The sequence below is a fragment of the Silene latifolia genome, chromosome 3 (assembly GCF_048544455.1).
Source record: "Silene latifolia isolate original U9 population chromosome 3, ASM4854445v1, whole genome shotgun sequence".
NCBI classification, from domain to species: domain Eukaryota; kingdom Viridiplantae; phylum Streptophyta; class Magnoliopsida; order Caryophyllales; family Caryophyllaceae; genus Silene; species Silene latifolia.
This window is the reverse complement of record NC_133528.1, coordinates 116071449-116090881: the sequence shown is the minus strand read 5'-3', so window position 1 is coordinate 116090881 and position 19433 is coordinate 116071449. Positions and strand designations below refer to the sequence as shown.

The 19433-nt window shown below is 38.4% G+C and overlaps 2 protein-coding genes across 2 annotated transcripts; both read right to left on the bottom strand.

Moving 5' to 3' along the window:
* Nucleotides 1–6543: 6543 nt before the first annotated feature.
* Nucleotides 6544–7707, bottom strand: LOC141649546 (uncharacterized). Its single transcript, XM_074458233.1, has one exon. It carries the CDS (start codon nucleotides 7705–7707, stop codon nucleotides 6544–6546), a length of 1164 nt encoding a protein of 387 aa, XP_074314334.1.
* Nucleotides 7212–9479, bottom strand: LOC141646237 (uncharacterized). The gene is made up of 2 exons (XM_074454201.1): nucleotides 8445–9479; nucleotides 7212–8157 (listed from the first exon to the last, which is right to left on the bottom strand). The coding sequence occupies exons 1-2, from the start codon at nucleotides 9403–9405 to the stop codon at nucleotides 8129–8131; spliced, it is 990 nt and encodes a 329-aa protein (XP_074310302.1). The 5' UTR covers nucleotides 9406–9479; the 3' UTR covers nucleotides 7212–8128.
* Nucleotides 9480–19433: the final 9954 nt, after the last annotated feature.

Here is a 19433-nt window from a genome sequence, read left to right as displayed (position 1 = left end):
GTATGTGTTAGTCTCTTTTGTTTTTTAATCATGAAACATTGTGGCGTACAGATCCAAATATGTTAACATTAGTTTTTCCTGATCTTTTTTACAGAATTGGTATCAGTTATAACAAATGATGGCCGCAACATAGTGGTGAGTTTGCAAAGACCGTTGTTATCAGGGGCGGAACCAAGAACGAAATCCATCTAGCTCTCTAAAAAAGCTCTAGCCTCCATCATATTATACAAGGGGCTCCCATCGATTATCAATCGATCGATGGTAAGCCCCAAAATTATTTCAAATTTCAATCAATAGTATGCATATCTATTTTCTATTCAATAAAAGTCCCTTTTGGTGAGAATCGTTTTTCCGTCCCTTATTTCAGGATTTTTCCATTTATTCATGGGGTTAGTTTCATCAGTAATATAGTCAAGAGTAGTTCGTTGATGGTTTGCAGCGTGTTCTTTCAAAGGGTAAAAGTAATTTGTCAACGATCTTTGGAATCAGTTAGAGGTAAATTTTATCTCATAAATCAAACGAAGGATCCCCTCAAAAGCTACATGAAGATAGCGATAATAGGACGAGCCAATTGTCAGATGCTGTTTTGAGATCCCTATTATTTTTTTTGTATATGCTATATAACGAGGGCCCCCTGCTCCTCCCTCTTGAGTGCCTGGTAATGTATATACTCGCTTTGGGCATAAATTAGGGCAACTCCCGGCAAAAACGAATAGCACGGTAAAAACACCTCGGAATCCGGGTCTTTTATTCAGTAAACGCCTAATCTGCCAAGTCACTGTCCTAACGCCGGTTCTAAGCCTCTAACACAAGGTCATAGACCATATTAAATCAAAGCTAGGACTCCGTCCCCGCTGCTGTGCAGTTCAAAAGCGCGCCTTCCATAAAAAAGTGCGCCTTCCATAACCGGTTTCCGCACAGGCAGCTCGTATATACATCTTTTTTATTACCAGTATACCCCGTCAGTCATCACATCGGCGTGCCTCGACGGGCCCATCGTCCTTTACCCCGTATATAAAGGATGTCAGGAACCCCCGGTAGGAGTTATCTTTAGGCTCAGGCGGACAAGGACCCCAGTGACAAGGGCCTTTTTGACTCTCCCTGCCACCATTCGGTTCAGTCCATCGTCCAAGTAATACTTAGTTGCCTGTAACGATCTAGCTCAGAGGAGCCTGACTCTGGCAGCTTGCCACGAACTGGCGCTAAAGAACTCTAACTAGGTTTATCGAGACGTTGGGTATCCTTTTGTTCATGATCTAGCGCTTCGGTGAATCATGATCTCTGCCCCGATAAAAATTGGCTGCCATGGAGCTAGACCAGTGAGCTATTACGCTTTCTTCAAAGGATGGCTGCTTCCAAGCCCACCTCCTGGTTGTCATCGCTCAAATTTACCAAAAACCAAATCATGAACAACTTAGGAAAATTCCAACAATCATTGCCTTCTTGTCAGCACGGCGTATCACAGAAGTCCACTGATTCGCTGGATGCTTTCGTCTTGATTATCATCTTCCACTTTGTTTTGAATTTTCAATTCTGACTATGCTGAGATAGGCTTACGAGACTCAACCGGGCCGTCTCAACGAAAACTACTCGAAAAATCAAAACGCAGTTTTGGAATCTAATCTGAAAATGGGACATCCGCATGCAGAGTGGTGTTCCTGGAAAGTGGACGTGCTGTTTCAATGATCACTTACGACAATTCTCACGAACTTTTTCGCATACAGTTGAATTAGTTATTCCCTGTTTTTTTGGTCCAGCGACTAGGATTCTTGAAAAAAAGGAGTCCCTAATAACCAATGTCCCAAAAGTGAAGCGTGGTACGTTTGTCCAGTTCTAGAAGACGACGAGCAGCTCCATTCCCCTATACTATAAAAATTCTTGCATGAACTGTCTTATCAACTCACTCTGTCTTATAAGAAGAATAAGCCAGCCTAACTCTTTAATCCGTTTAATCACTTTGTGTGTCTTAGTTGTGGTTATAGGAGATTCTTTACTTGTCTTTGTATATAGGATAGGATCAAAGAAATCTTCTAGTGCCTTTCTTTCTCTAACGCGCGTGAATGAGATTAGAAAGTCCGGCTCGATCGGATGTATGTGAGGCGATAGCAGATAGATCCCCTACTTAGTCGATTACTTCTTATGATCTTATCTTTTTAAACTTGCATTCTAATAAAAATTAAGGCTAGTAAAGACCCTCTTATATTATCTTTTCTTTGATTCGCGAGAATACGCGTGTTCAACAATGGGAATGAAGTGTGGCTAATGGCAAGGGAGAAGCCTTAGACTGATGAGATGCGCCTATTCGGCTTAAGTAAGATCCTACTAACCTAAAGCAAGACTTTGAATAACTAAACTTACAATTGTATTAGTCATATATCTTATAAATTAAGAATATTAATTTTTTTATTGAAATTACTTTCAGATTAAAAGGGGGGGGGGGGGGGGTTCGCTTTGTTTGGAATGAACTCGCAAAGACTCGACTCGAGGATTTCCCTCGTAGAGTGGCGTCTTTTATAAGACTCGACTTTCTCAGTGGAACTAAAAAAAGGAGTTTGAGCTCTTTTGGCTTACTTTCTCGGGCCGGCTATAAAAATTTGTCCTAAAGTGACGTCCATTGTTTGGTAATGAGTATACTCGAGAGAAAAGGCTGGGCGACCTCCCCTTATACGCTCTAAAAAGAGATTATGGCATTCTGAAAAGACCTCATTGTGGGATGAAGACCGTAACCTTAGTAACTCAGTGCTCTATACGGGGGAAATGAAAGTAGAATTCGTTCGGATCCTCTCACATGTACAATCTTTTTTTAGCGGTTTCCCCAGAGATCTTTATCATTAATGCAACCTTCATTTTGCTCATTTATGGAGTTGTTTTTAGTACCTCTAAGAAATATGATTATCCACCGTTAGTTAGTAATGTGGGTTGGCTTGGATTACTTAGTGTTGCGCGCCTAGGAGGGCAACGCGCTTTGGGATGCGGAGCAACTATTATCGCCTTGACTCCCTAACCTAATGCGGCACCGGGTTCGGACCGCAGGGAACCGTAGCATGGGAGGACGTCTAATCCTTTTGCCGCCGCAAGGTTGGCTAATCGTACGCAGAAGGCTCGAAGACCCCTGGTTCTGGAAGGCACATGAGTCCGAACCCTATGTTGAATGTGCGACCGACACTACACTACGTAGGTACTTGTGCAGGTAAGGTGTCGGTCGGTCCTAGAAATGGCGGCAGTGGCGCGAGGAGTTAACGAACGGACGTGCTGCAACCTAGGGATCACCAGGCAGCTCTTTCGCTCTATAGGGGTCGAGGGGGCATAGCACAATTCTTCTTGGAGGAAGGTTGGTTTGCCCTGGTGACTGATCTTGCCATAATGTACTCTTACCTATAGAACCGATAACCGAAGTCGAGCATACATACGACGATCTTCACCTCAACTGCTTGATTTGGTGGACCAGCTGCTTCCTTAGTTTATAAGAAAATTATTTTTCTTTGGTTTCCATTAGATTTGTTTTCGATTATAATTATTCTTTGTAAGTGCCGTATGGCGTTCTATTAATGAATTGTTCTTTTCTCTCAAAAAAAAATCCATCTAGGGCTAGATTTATCGACAATTAAAACGTATTGGTTAAAGACAAATTCAAAGTATTGGCAGATCCATGTATGAGTTTTCGGATTCCTAGACACTGAAAAGTGAAATTTTTTGTGTATTTTGTCCAATTTGTGGGTTAAATAAAATAAAACTTATACTTTTTACACAAAATTTGCCTTAATATTTTGGTTGAAATCCCATAAATTAAATTTTAGGGCTCCGCTACTACCGTGTCCAAATAACCAATATTGAAGATTAGCATAAAAGATGATATCTATGATAAATAAATAATATTATTGGTGTGTGAAGAATTGATATTAAAAATTATGAAAGGCTTTTATCATCTCTAGGAATTTCGAATTGCATTAGATGTTGATTTAAAATTTAAAAAAATCAGCCAAAAGTTCCTCGTGTAGGAGTCGAACCGCACTTCAACTTAATAAATGTGTAGCTCAACAACCAACTGTGCTACTTTGTGGTTATGCTTTCTCAGTGCACAAAATTGTATTTGATAGTTTATCTAGGGCTATAGCCCTAGTAAATTATGGCTAAATCCGCCCCTGGTTGTTATAAAGAGAGTGTGTTCTCTTTTTCTTTTTTTCTTGTTAAAATATTAATATTGCTTACTAAACATTGTGGCTTACTATGATGTAGGGGTACCTCAAGGTTTTTGATAAAGGCAACAAACATTATTCTGGATGAATCACACGAGAGGGTTTTCTCTACAAAGGTTTGAATGAACGGTGGTCCGTTTTTCTTAAGATCATTGCTTTTGGTCTTAAATAAGACGGGTAACATGTCATAATTTTACAATAAAATGTTGTTATTTTTTGATAACATGTTACCATTATTGTTCACATCATTTTCAGGGTAAAAAATGACACCTCTAGTCATAACATTTTGTGAATTAATTGGTTACATTTTCTTAAAACAATGACAACATTTTATCCGTCTGACAAATAAGACCAAAAGTGTCCGTCTGAAACAAGAATTTGTGTTGAATGAATTCCTTACATGATCCAAATCCTCTGATCTACTTTGGGCTGTCGCAATAAATTTTTATAACTAAAAAATTATTGGAGTGCTACGTCTTTGGACTATCTGTGATTAATGGTCGTCTAAGGATGATATTTTCTGAAAAACCCATAGACATGCACTATATTGCATTTCCATAACACCTTTTCTTGTAGACCTATCTTGACCCACTAAACTAATGCGAAGAAACGGCTACTCTGTACCTGAAACAGTGACACACCTTAGTTTCCTCATGAATGCTTAAAGCTAAAGCATTAGTTTATAATCTAAATCACAGTGAAGATGTCTCACTAATTATAGAATTTGACAAACAAGTATTTGGACAAAGTAGTGGTTTTGTACGAATGTTTGTTGTGCTTTCTCCCAAAAAGAATTGATGAATTTATACAAACTAAGAGGAGCCCAGAAGGCTACTTTAGTGCTAATAAAAAACTAGGTAAAACCAAACGACTGACGATTGATTATCCTATAATAAAGCATATTCTAATACCCCCTCTCAAGTTGGAGCATGGGAGTCGGAAATGCCCAACTTGTCAAGCAAAACCTTGAACTTCGGACGACCCAAAGCTTTAGTTAATATATCAGCCAATTGTGCTTGAGTATGGACATAGCATGGTAACACAACGCCATTATGAATATGAGTACGAATGAAGTGACAATCGATCTCTATATGCTTGGTCCTTTCATGATAGACCGGATTGTTGGCGATATGCATAGCACTCTCATTATCGCAGTGTAACCGAATAGGTTCATGAATATGAATTCCCATCCCTTCAAGCAAACCTTTCAACCACAAAATTTCACATGTAGCGGCGGTCATGGCTCTATACTCGGCTTCAGTGGAAGATAAGGCAACCGTGGCTTGCTTTTTAGTTTTCCAAGAAATAGGAGAACCACCTATACAAACGAAATAAGCGATAATGGACCGGCGCGTAATCGGACAACTAGCATAAGCCACGTCACAATATGCTTCAAGTCAAGAACTGAAGAGGGGCGAAAAAGAATCCCTTGCCCTGGATTATTTTTCAAATAACGAACGACCCGTAAAAGCGGCGTCCCATTGTGTAGTCATTTTGTGCATGAATTGTGACAAAATATGGACCGAATAACTAATATCAGGACGAGTAAGACAAAGGTAAATTAATTTACCCACCAACCTTCGATAACTTGTACCGTCTTCGAGAGGAGCATCCTTAGCAAGAGCAAGTTGGTGTTTTTCATCCATAGGAACACTAGCAGGTTTACAACCAAGAAGGCCCGTCTCGGATAATAAATCGAGGGTGTACTTACGTTGACAAAGGAATAACCCCTTCGAACTGTGGGCAACTTCAAGCCCCAAAAAATACTTTAACTTCCCTAAATCCTTCATATAAAAGCATGTGCTTAAGTAAGATTTAAAAGCAGCTATAGCATGAGAATCATTTCCAGCTATTACCAAGTCGTCCACATAAATGAGTATGTGCATCTCAACGTTAGTCTTATGGAAAGTAAACAGTGAATTATCGGAAGCGCTCATAACAAAACCATAAGAAGATAAAGCTGTAGCAAGTTTATCATACCAACATCTCGGAGCTTGACGGAGCCCGTATAAAGACTTGTGAAGTCGACAAACTTTACCTTCGAATCCTTTACTAAAGCCAGGCGGCATGCGCATATATACTTCTTCCACCAAATCACCGTGAAGAAAGGCATTATGCACATCCATTTGATGTAATTCCCACTTTTTAATAGTGGCTACGGCTAAAAAAGTGCGAACAAGAACCATTTTAACCGTCGGAGCAAAGGTCTCTTTAAAATCAACACCGCTTCGATGATTGCCGAGTACCACGAGTCGGGCTTTAAAGCGTTCAACGGAACCATCAGATTTGTGTTTAATTTTAAACACCCACATACAACCAATAGGAGTTTTTCCAGACGGTAAATCGATCACAGAGACCAAGTTTTATTAGATTCAAGAGCAATTATTTCTTCAGACATTGCTTTTCTCCACCTAGCATCGCCCATGGCCTCTTTAAAGGACCTAGGCTCAATATCCCGAGTAATCGCTGCAAGAAAATGACGGTGTGGTTGCGAAAATTTATCATATTTCACAAAGTGAGATAAAGGATAAGAACTACCTGAGACGGAATTGGCGGTGGTGGGTGACTCATCGAAGACCGTGTCAATGCAATCCCATTTAACATAATCTTTGTGATTTTTATTCGGGATTTTCTCGCGCTTTCCACGCCCCAGATTAGCAGCTGTCGAACCCCCTGCATTATTCATTTCAGACCCAGAAATAACAGGGGCACTGTCACTATGAGTAGTAACGATGCAGTCCTCCAACGCATCCAACACAGGCCCACTGTTTTCCCCTTCACCAGTCACGGCACCACCTGCAGCAGTACTACTGTGCTGATCAGAACTAGGCACGACGACCCCTGCATCCTCAGAACCAGTCACGCCACTCCCACTGTCACCCAAGCGAGAGCCGGGACCAGTAAAAACAGGCTCGACACCAGGGACACCAAACTCCTCATCGACAAAAACAGTGTCATCATTCGAAACATTCGACCCGACTTCTGCTTCTTTTGAATAAGGAAAAATCTCCTCAATAAAACTAACATCACGGGAATGGAAGTATTTACCTGACTCTAAATCAAACAAAGTCCATCCCTTTTTACCAAACGGATAACCGAGGAAAACGCACTTCCTACTTCGACTATCAAATTTGTCAGTAGGATTGACATTCTTCGCATAAGCTAAGCACCCGAAGACCCGTAGCAACTCAAGATTGGCTGGTTTACCAAAAAGTAATTCGAAAGGTGTTTTGCCATGTAGAATGCGACTCGGAGTTCTATTTATCAAATGGGCAGCTGTTAAGACACACTCGCCCCAAAATTTAGTTGGTAACGAACTCTGAAAACGCAAAGCCCGAGCAACATTAAGTAAGTGCCGATGCTTTCGCTCAACTCGAGCATTTTGTTGTGGGGTTTTGACCATAGAAGTTTCGAAAATTATGCCTTGTTCTCGAAAATAAGGAATTAAAGGTTTAAACTCCGTGCCATTATCACTCCGTATTCTTTTAACAGTGGAATTAAATTGCCGCATTATTAAGGCGAAAAATTCTCTCATAAGTCGTGGAACTTCATCTTTCGATTTGAACAAAAAAACCCACACACTACGGGAATAGTCATCGACAAGAGAAAGAAAATACCGTGACCCACAAGATTGATTCGAGTCATAGGGACCCCAAACATCACAATGTAAGAGTTCGAACAAGTGCACCGCATTACTAGTACTCAACGGAAAAATTGATCGAGTTTGTTTAGCCCGAAAACAAACATCACAATATTTATTATTATCTAAATAATGCTTAATATTCTTAATTGACGGAAAACACTCCATTGCCTTAAAAGAGGGATGCCCTAACCGTTTGTGCCATAGACCGACATTCCCAGCAGCTTCGATTGCATTGACACGTCTTGGTTGTTCCATAGGCAGATGATAGAGTCCATCTATGAGTGCACCCTCACCAATCCTCGTCTTCAAGATACGGTCCTGAATAATACAAGTAGATTTAGTGAAATTGATACACGCACTTTGGGAAGTTAATAATTGTGAAACGGACAAAAGGTTGCAAGTAAAAGTTGGCACAAAAAGCACATCATCCAACGTGAAAGCAGTATTAATTCTGGCCTTGCCACGATGAGTGGCTTTCAAGCGTGCTCCGTTCGGCAAACCGACTGCAAGAGGGGTGATTTTAACACACTCAACCAAAAGATCAAAATCTCCACACACATGTGTAGAAGCACCTGTATCGACAATCCAAGTGACTGCGTGCTTACCATGAAGACGAATATGATTAGCATCAATTGCGGGTTCACCGAACACCGCATTAGTTTGAGCAGTTGACGAGCTCGCCCCTGTTCCAGAGACCGCACCAGAACCAGAACGTGGCCCACGACCCTCCGGATAGCCGTACTTATCCCAACAGTTTGGTTCACTATGGCCGGGTTTCTTACAGTGGGAGCATTTCAGACGTGGCTTCCCCTGTTTTGTCCCCTGCCCACTGTTTTGAACTGCAAGCGCCATGGCTGAGGGAGTCTCCTGGGTAATATGGCGTACTTCTTCTTCCTGCACGATACGAGAGTACACAGAATCCAAGGAAGGTAACGGTGTGATACCCAAGATATTAGAACGAGCAGTTGAATAGCAAGGAAGTAAACCCATTAAAAATTTCCGAGTTTGCCTCGTTTCACGACGCTGGCGTAACTGGACGGAAATATTACACCGACAACCGGTACAATCACAAGTCGGAAGGACGTCATAATCATTGACATCATCCCAAAGTTTCTTCAATCTACCATAAAACTCCATGACAGGTTCATCAGCTCTTTGTTTGCAATCGGAAATTTCCGATTCCAAATGATACACTTTTATGCCATTTCCACGAGAAAAACGAGTACGGATATCGTCCCATAATTCCACCGCCGTATCACGATATGATATGGACGATCGAATTGTGGGATCAATAGTATTAAAAATCCAAGCAATTACCGTGTAGTTAGCAGTGGACCAATCGTCCAGGTCCTCTGAGTCCTCCGCCGGTCGCTTAAGGGAACCATCAACAAAACCCAGCTTCCTTTTTGCCCCCAATCCGTTACGAAAACCTTTAGCCCATTCCGTGTAATTCGAGCCTGTCAACGCCACATGAGTTATTTTGGCAGAAACTCCATCGGAATGAGAAAGAGCGTAGACGGGTTTGGTGATATGCGGCGTGGGATTGGGTATTAATTCGCCTGACATGGTTAGGATTCGAGAATGCGAAACCCAACTGATACCATATAGAATTTGACAAACAAGTATTTGGACAAAGTAGTGGTTTTGTACGAATGTTTGTTGTGCTTTCTCCCAAAAAGAATTGATGAATTTATACAAACTAAGAGGAGCCCAGAAGGCTACTTTAGTGCTAATAAAAAACTAGGTAAAACCAAACGACTGACGATTGATTATCCTATTGAAAAAGCTATATTAGTGCTAATAAAAAACTAGGTAAAACCAAACGATTGAATATCCTATAATAAAGCAAACGATTGATTATCCTATAATAAAGCATATTCTAATACTAATCGTAGCTATTCACAAGTCACAATACACACAACATTTTAACAAGAAAAGTACCATGTCAGGCTGTCAAGTGTCAACAAAGTTGTAGATTATCGACTTTTTGAATTTGCGTATGTGACTACATAATTCAGCAAAAGACCTTGTGAAAGTTGCACACCTTAAGAGGAGTATTGGATTTGCACATGAAAGATTTATGACTAACTCCCACATGTTATTGTCTTGGCATTCAAGTATCATTCTAGTTGGGGATTTTGCGAGTTGTCCTCTAAGAAAAAATCAGGAGCGTTATTGAGATTGTAAGACATGTATACATCAGCTCTCCAGAATCCACTGAAAATCTGATTATATTTTCATTACCCACCTTGTAAAGATATGTAAGGTTAAAATCTGGGACAAGCATTTCCAAGATGAAGCACGGGTGATAATTATAAGGAATATAATATTACTATTATAGTATAATTCACAATATGGCAATATTGTGATTGTCTAAGATTATAGTAGTCCTAGTTTTCTATATTGTGTCGACTATATCTTGATGATATATTCTAGTTAGATTGAGTTTCCAATTATTACCGTCTTGTAATTGCTATATAAGCATCCATCGTTTATCAATAATATTCAAGCTATTCAATACAATTCTATATTCTCTACATGGTATCAGAAGGGTAAGATCCAAGGGACATTCACATACACAAAAACAACCACAACCAACGTATTTCCGCTGTCGGCCGGAGGTGGTTGTCATCTCTTCGACTTTTCCATCTCCGGCGGGCTAAATCATTAATCATAATTAGCCTATCCATCTTTCGTTCATCTGTCTTGCTTCTTCTTTCCTAATCCCTATATAATATACCATAATCAAATCTCACCATTAAAATTCTTTTACTCTCTTTATTCTATATGCTTTGGCTTTTGGGTTAGTCACTACGTCAAACTCAACACAAGTCTCCCTCTGAATTACCACTGAATCAAGCCTCATAGCCTGCACATACGTGTATGCCTTATGACGATCTCGTGACAATTTTTTCACAAATTCATCAGTCTGCCAAATAATTCACATCCCCATATTTACAGCTTTCTTCTCTAACCCTCTATGTTCTACACTCTTGACTCTCATCAATCTTGTTATCATCGAATCTCTAGAATGCCATCTCTTAAAGTCATTCCGATCGAATATTTCACCAGCAGATTTTTGGACAATATTGTTCAACCGTAATTAAATCTCACAATTTGAATTGCTCTACTCCTCTTGTCTGATGCTACTCTTATTGATCCTCCTCATCTACGATTCTTTCAAATCCAAAGTTTCGGCTTCGTAACCTTATTGACGTGATGCCAACGTATAGGGTCATGTCCCCTTTTAGCTATTCTCTACTTCTGACTTTGTTCTTCATTACGTGTTGCATTATCCCATCATGCAAGTCCTCACTATATTATTGCTCTTCCTTACGTTGCTCTTTCTTGTGTCTCAAAGCAAATTGCTAGTCACTTGAAAACAATGTTCTCTTAATTCTTATTGAGGTTATTTCTCCCTGTATGTTGTACCTTGCCTACAAATTTACCCTAGCCACCGTTTTCTCCTGGCCACCATCAATATCTCTGTCAAATTATACATCTCTCCCGACCTTTACAAAATTCTCTCACAAAATATAATAAGATTCTCTCACAAAATATAATAAGTCTCTTGCTTTCTTAGCTTTTTCCAAATCTCGTCCCAAAACAAAGTCACTTCACAAATATTTCTCTTCTCTTCTATGAAAGTCATGATCCAACGCTCAAATTTGGATCCCTATAACACCGTACTACAAATTTTACGGTGCAAATTTATTTCTGAATATCTTCAAGTCTCACTCTATGTCATGTATTTGCCAAATTCATGAATTACTTTGTGCTTCTCTCTAACTCTTTCAAGTCCAAAATTTCTCCTGTTAAGCCTTTATCTCTCTTTTCTAATATTGACGTGAAGTCAAAATACATGACATGTCCTTTTTTATCCCTTATCTACATACCTCTGACTTTGCTCTTCCATATGCAAGTCTGTAATACTTTGCTGCTCCTTCTTTATATGTCTCGACAAATTTCTAGTTGGCCTATGAGCCTAAAGTTTCAAGAAACTGATTTCTCTTGTTCTCTTAATTCCTCTTACGGTTGTCCCTACTACAGAGTATCTCCTTTAAGTCTACAGTTCCTCAACAAAAATGCCACCTTTGTACCTTCCTCTCACGTCATCTTTTTTGCCTCTACTCAAATTCTCTCCCACAAATGTTTCTCCTCTTCTTTTGGTCGATATGATAACTCAAAATTGGCTCCAATTTGTCTCTTTTCTTCCCTTATTCATTATGGCAGAATTAAGACTCCTAATACTCGTCTACGTCTTGCGACTTTTCATGGGTCAACATTGCAGTTCCGTCTTCTTCTTCTCAAGATTGTCCTTCCCCTTCGGTCGTCCATCTTGCGGGGGAGTATAAGGAATATAATATTACTATTATAGTATAATTCACAATATGGCAATATTGTGATTGTCTAAGATTATAGTAGTCCTAGTTTTCTATATTGTGTCGACTATATCTTGATGATATATTCTAGTTAGATTGAGTTTCCAATTATTACCGTCTTGTAATTGCTATATAAGCATCCATCGTTTATCAATAATATTCAAGCTATTCAATACAATTCTATATTCTCTACAATAATGAACCCTAACCATTCCTATGTAGTAGTAACATCTTTTCAAAATTATTCGAGTCTACAAAGACTCCAGATAATTAGCTGATCACAAGAGCTGTATATTTTGTTGATTACTTGGACAAAGCATTCCCAAGGAGAAGCATGCTGCTACAAAGACTCCAGATGATTTGTTAACAAGTATAAATTCATAAAATAAAGATACAAATGGACTTTGTATACTCCCTCTGTCCAGGTCATTTGTTGTCCTTTGATTTTGGCACAAAGATCAAGGAAAGAGAAATTGGCCAATTATTAAATGACAAGTTGAAGAGTCTATCGATCCGAAATACTCAAAAAGGGGGGTGAATTGAGGATTTGAAACTTTTGAAAGCTTTTTCGATTGTATGAATATAATTGATTATTTAAAGTTTATTGATTAAACTTTAACTAATCAGCTAATAAATGTAAAACAAAATAAACAAACGAACGAAAGAGAGGAGACACACGGTTTTTGATGTGGTTCAGTTTCACAAGTCGAAACCTACGTCCACTATTCTTGATTAATAAATTTAGTACCTTTCTACGGATTACAAATTTACTAACCCAACTCGTACAACTAACTCTAGCTGTAACTCAATGAGTACCGTTAAATACTCGAGTGACCAACTTACGCTAATAAGAAAGTACTAATGATTCTTGCAAAGGTTCACGTTAATGACCAAGTAAGAAATCAAATAAGCACTATTATCTTATAACGATAACTTAACAAATGAATATACGAGTTTAAAACACACGACCTTTCAAGAATAACAAAACGGTTTTCTGCTTTGAAACACACGATTTTGCTTTGTAAAAATAAAATCATTTTTTATGCTTAAGGTCTCTATTTTAAATGTTGCAAAGAGCAAAGTATTTATAGGAAGGAAAGAACAAGGCAATTCGGTTTTTAGAAACCCTAATGGCCGAATAATATGAGATATGTTAACAAATCATATCTTCTATTATTTCTTTCCTAAAAGCCTAAAAGATAATAAAGAATATTCCAAAAGATAGAATATAATTTATTCAATTATTATCTTTACTATAAATTCTAAGATATGATAAGATTTTCTATAACAAAAATATCTTTAATCATAAATAAATATATTAAGTAAGATATATAAGATATGTAAAGATATAGACTCTTTACCAAATATATCTTAGTCTACACGAGATGTCACGACTCATATGCCTCGTGAATCGTGCAAACCCTAGCTGGATTAGAATTTAGGTTTTAAGAGAGGCTTTGTTGAAACCCTAATTAGTAGCAAGGTCCAACTCATAAGTTAACCCAAAACGACTACTAGTCAACGTTCAACAAGGAACCGAACTCCGCACTAAACCGGGCTTTATCAAGTAAATACTTTTATCAAAACATTTAAAATAAACTTTAAACAATATTAAAAACAATTTTAAAAACATTATATGTCGTGTATAGTAAACTCAGCATCTCAATGTTATAGTAAGAGAGCTATAACATTGAGCTCTTTTACTAGTAATGTTATAACTGCAAAGCTATAACTTTACTAATTCAAGAAACTCATTCTTGGATATCATTACGAGATAATCACCTATACTACTCTAATCTTCAAGGAGATCTTCGAGTATAGGCTACGTCATCATCCAAGCTTGATTAATCTTTAGACGGAATTCGTCTTCTCATAAATCTTGAATGAATCTTCACATCGTTTGATCTTGAATTGAGACTAAACTCTTGTATACTTCCATCACAACTTCCTTTGTTGTTTGTATTAGATAAATCGAATCTAAAAGACTTAGACAAAAGATTACGCGCAACAAGTATATAAATTATAAAACACCTTGACATCTTCAAAACATAAACATATATACTATATGGTTCAACAAATTCCCCCTTTTTGGTGATGGCAAGCCTCCTAATTTTGTGACTAAGTAAAGAGTTCCCCCTCAATATAATACCGTCATCTTAATAATAAAGATCAACGCAAGGTCAAGACGATTAACATAAATTCGAAACTTTAAGTGATAGAATTCATTAATCTCATTAATTTAAATATTCATATATGTGAGAAATTATTTAGTCATAAAATAATTACAAATCTTATGCATGCAAACATAAATAGAAGTAAAGAAGAAATCATCAATCCTTACTATGATAGTTTCGGATTTTGGGCACAAGTGAGTTCTCCTACTCACTTGTTCTTGAGCTTCCTAATATTGGATGAACAAGGATTCAAGCTTAGAATCCCTCCCAAAGACTTATACCCAAGATAACCTCTTAATAGATTAATATTACTTGATCTAAAATAATAATAATAATCTTCACTAAAAATTGACCCAAAACTTGTTATTGTTCTATTGTTTATTCGGCCAAGAGAAGGGGAGAATTGGAGTATTTTCTCTCTTATATTTCTATAAGTTTTGATGATATTTTGGAATGAATGTTACACTAGCATATATTGTAGTGTAAGAGTAAAAATTAAGCAAAAACTTTTTGCTCTTTCTTATGGAAAAACCAGACATAGGGGAGGGAGAAAGCCCAATGCATGCTCTCCTTTTCTTCCCAAGATAAAGCTATGCATGCAAGGCTAGGTCTAGGTTATTATTATTGTATTTTCCACTTATTATACAACACAATAAAAACTCTAAAATACCCCCTCCATTTCGGTACACACATAAAATGGATGATCCCATTTTATTTGTGATTTTGTCAATATGTCACATGTGACATATTGCATGACATCTTATAAATATAAAATGTATTTTTAACAATTAAAAATGAAATATGTCACTTATTAAAATAACCTAGTAATTCATAATTACTTGTACCGAAAAAGTATTTCCGAATTATAAACTACAACATTCTGTATTTATAACAATTTATTCATTCTGTTTCGATTGTTTCCGTAAACAATAATTTCATCTAAGTAATAAAACAATTCGATTACTTAGACCGTATCTTATTATAATCAAATTACAATAAGACACGTAAATATTACTTCCAAAATCGTCCGTCAATTTTAAGTAATTTAATTAACTCGCATCGACATACAATCAATTAAATAAACAATTAAGAGTGTCACCCTTTAGGTATGACCTAAGGGGATCAACTGGTCACCACCGTCGCACGACAGTAATGTCAAACTCTAGTCAGCCAATCATTACCGATATGTGTGGACCAGTTGACAGTAAAATATTACTTCCCACGTGTATTCTTAAAATGAGATTTAAACATGTGATCATCATGATCGACAGTTGTGATCGCATTATTGTCGGAGGACACATATTCCAAGAATCTCCCACTTGTCCTCGACAAGTGTGCGTCACCAATTCTCTTGTCCTATTACTATCTCCCACTCAATGCAAGGTGTCTTTCAGGTCGTACTTGCAAGTGATCATATCGAGAGTGGTTTCCTCGATCTGGAGAATAACTGATTGACCGGAATTATCTATCATAGATACCTTCCGAGCGTGGCCACGCATTTCCAGTTCATTACTCCTCGAGTGGCCTTGAGATATTGTTATAACCCTGACAAGGGGTGGACAATTCCTATCGCACTTATTCCCTTCAACTAGCCACAGCCATCATAACCCAAAATATGCCCATTTGACCCCATTTACGAAGGTCGTAGTAACATAAATCAAAGTTAATCTGAAACTGTGCCACCTTAGGCGAACAGTCTTTAGTCAAAAGAATTGACTCATTAGAATACTATAGTAGCTCTCGCCATGACCAGGCTATATAAATTTGCCAGAACTCTATAAGCGGTCATAAGGCCCGAAAAAGTGTTCCTAACAGTCTGCCTATGTGATCGACTAGTCATCTCACATGACTCCATGGCACTTGAACTTGCCATCAATCGCATCACACTCTAGTCACTTCGAGACGTCACCTCATACAAGTTACTATGGGCGAATACTATGTTAATCCGTGTTCACTTTAACGGGGCTCAATTGTCACTACAACCCGTTTGGATGTAACAATGTATAAAGAAAAGATAAAAGACAAATGTGATTATGAACATGAATAAAAACAACACTTTTTATTTCATTTCAAAATCTAACACAAACTAGGTACACGTTTAAGACCCAAGGACAGCATATGTCCATTGTGTTTAGCCTGCGATAAAGGCTTGGTGAGCGGATCGGCTATGTTGTCATCCGTCACAACCTTACATATCGCAATTTCCTTTCTTTCAATGAAACCTCTAATTACATGATATTTTCTAAGTACATGTCTAGATCTATTATTACTAGACTTTGGCTCTTTAGCTTGGAAGATCGTCCCACTATTATCACAATAGAGAGTGATAGGATCATTGGTGGTAGGTACTACTCTTAGACCTTCTGTGAATTGCCTGATCCATACAGCTTCCTTGGCGCCTTCGATGCTTTGCAATGTACTCACCTCCGTTGTTGAATCCGATCACGACTTCCTTGAAGTTTCTCCATAACAAAGACCACCATTGAGCATGAAAACGAAACCAGCTTGTGATTTCATGTCATCTCTATCCGTTTGGAAACTTGAGTCCGTGTAACCATTAACACGGAGCTCGGTGTCTCCTCCAAACACTAAGATAGAATCCTTAGTTCTTCTCAAGTACTTAAGGATATTCTTGACGGCTATCCAGTGACTCCCACCTGGATTTCCTTGATATCTACTCGTCATGCTCAAGGCATACGAGACATCAGGACGTGTGCATATCATGGCATACATGATTGATCCAACAGCGGAAGCATAAGGGATAAACTTCATGCGTTCAACATCATGGGGTTCGGAGGGCGATTGAGACTTGCTCAAAATCGTCCCAGTTACCATAGGTACCAATCCCCTTTTTGATTTGTCCATGCTGAAACGTCGAAGAATCTTATCAACATAAGATTCTTGACTTAGTGCCAATATCCTCTTGGATCTATCTCTATGGATCCGGATACCTAATATGCGTTGTGCCTCTCCTAAATCCTTCATTTGGAAATGGTTACTTAACCACTTCTTAACAGAAGACAACATTGGAATGTCATTTCCAATGAGTAGTATGTCATCGACATACAAGATTAGGAACACAACATTGCTCCCACTGAATTTCATGTATAAACATGGTTCCACAACACTTCGAGTGAAACCATTCTCTTTTATCACATGATCGAATCGATGATTCCAGCTTCTAGATGCTTGCTTAACACCATAAATGGATCTCTTAAGTTTGCACACTTTGTTAGGATTTTTAGGATCGACAAAACCTTCGGGTTGTATCATGTACACCTCCTCTTCTAAATGCCCATTTAGAAAAGTGGTTTTGACATCCGTTTGCCATATTTCATAATCATGAAATGTGGCAATCGCTAACAAAATCCGTATGGATCTTAGCATGGCTACGGGGGCGAAGGTTTCATCATAATGAAGACCTTGGACTTGGGTAAATCCTTTTGCCATTCGCCTAGCTTTGTAGACATCATCATATCCTTCTATGCCATTCTTGACCTTGAAAATCCATTTGCATTGAAGAGGTCTTGCCCCTTTAGGCAAATCCACCAAGTTCCAAACTTGGTTTTCATGCATAGAATCCATCTCGGACTTCATGGCTTCAAGCCATAAGGAGGAATTTGGACTAGAGATTGCAGCCTTTTAGGTGGCGCGCTCGTCACTTTCTAAAAGCAACACATCGAGTGTTCCATCTTCTTCGATAAGTCCCACATATCGATCGGGATGGCGAATAACTCGGCTCGTTCTTCTAAGTGGAGGAGGGACAACCGCGTTAGATGACGAAGGAACATCTTCTTGCGTCTCTACTTCGGTTTGTGGCTCTTGAACTTCATCAAGTTCAAAATTTCTCCCACTCTGTCTCTTAGAAATAAATTCTCTTTCTAAGAAGACAACCTCACAAGACACAAACACTTTGTTTTCTTGAGGTTTATAGAAGTAATAACCTCGGGTGTTAGAATAGCCTAAAAAGGTGCATTTTTCAGATCGTGGGGCTAGCTTATTGTCATTTTTGGTTTTGACATAAGCATTACATCCCCAAATTTTCATGTAGGATAGATTAGGAACTCTTCCTTTCCATATCTCAAATGGAATTTTCTTGGTGGCTTTGGTGGGACAATTGTTCAAAGATCTTATTGCGGTTTGAATCGCAAACCCCGAAACGAGTTCGGTAACTCGGTTTGACTCATCATGGATCGAACCATATCAAGTAGGGTTCGATTTCTCCTTTCGGCAACACCATTGAGTTGTGGTGTTCCGGGTGGAGAAAGTTGTGATATAATACCGCAACTTTTCAAGTGTGAATCGAATTCAAGGCTAAGATATTCTCCACCACGATCGGATCGTAGTGCTTTTATCTTTTTGTTCAATTGGTTCTCTACTTCATTTTGAAATTCCTTGAATTTCTCAAAGGCTTCACTCTTATGCTTCATTAAATAGATATACCCATATCTACTCAAGTCATCGGTGAAGGTTATGAAGTAGTCATAATTTCCTCGAGCGGTGATACTCATTGGTCCACACACATCGGTATGTATGAGTCCCAATAGTTCACTCGCTCGAGTTCCTTTACCGCTAAAAGGATTACGAGTCATTTTGCCAAGAAGGCAATATTCGCATGTTCCATATGATTGATAATCAAATGGTGTAATCACATTAGTCGAAATTAATCTTTTGATGCGATTCTCGTTTCTGTGGCCTAATCGACAATGCCAAATGAACGATTCATTTGGATCACTTGATTTGAGTTTTTTTGATTGAATGTTGTAGATGTCATTAGTTGGATTCGAGGTTTCTAAAATGTAAATGCCATTAATGGAAGGAGCTTGTCCTATAACCAAGTCGCTCCTTGAAATAGTACAACGGTTGTTTTTAATGACAAAACAAAAACCGTCCATGTCCAACATAGCGATTGAAATAATGTTTTTAGAAAGTGTAGGCACATAAAAACAATTATGTAAATACAACTCAAATCCATTAGGCAAAGTTAATACATAAGTTCCCTTGGATTCGGCCGCTACTCGAGCTCCATTTCCAAGGC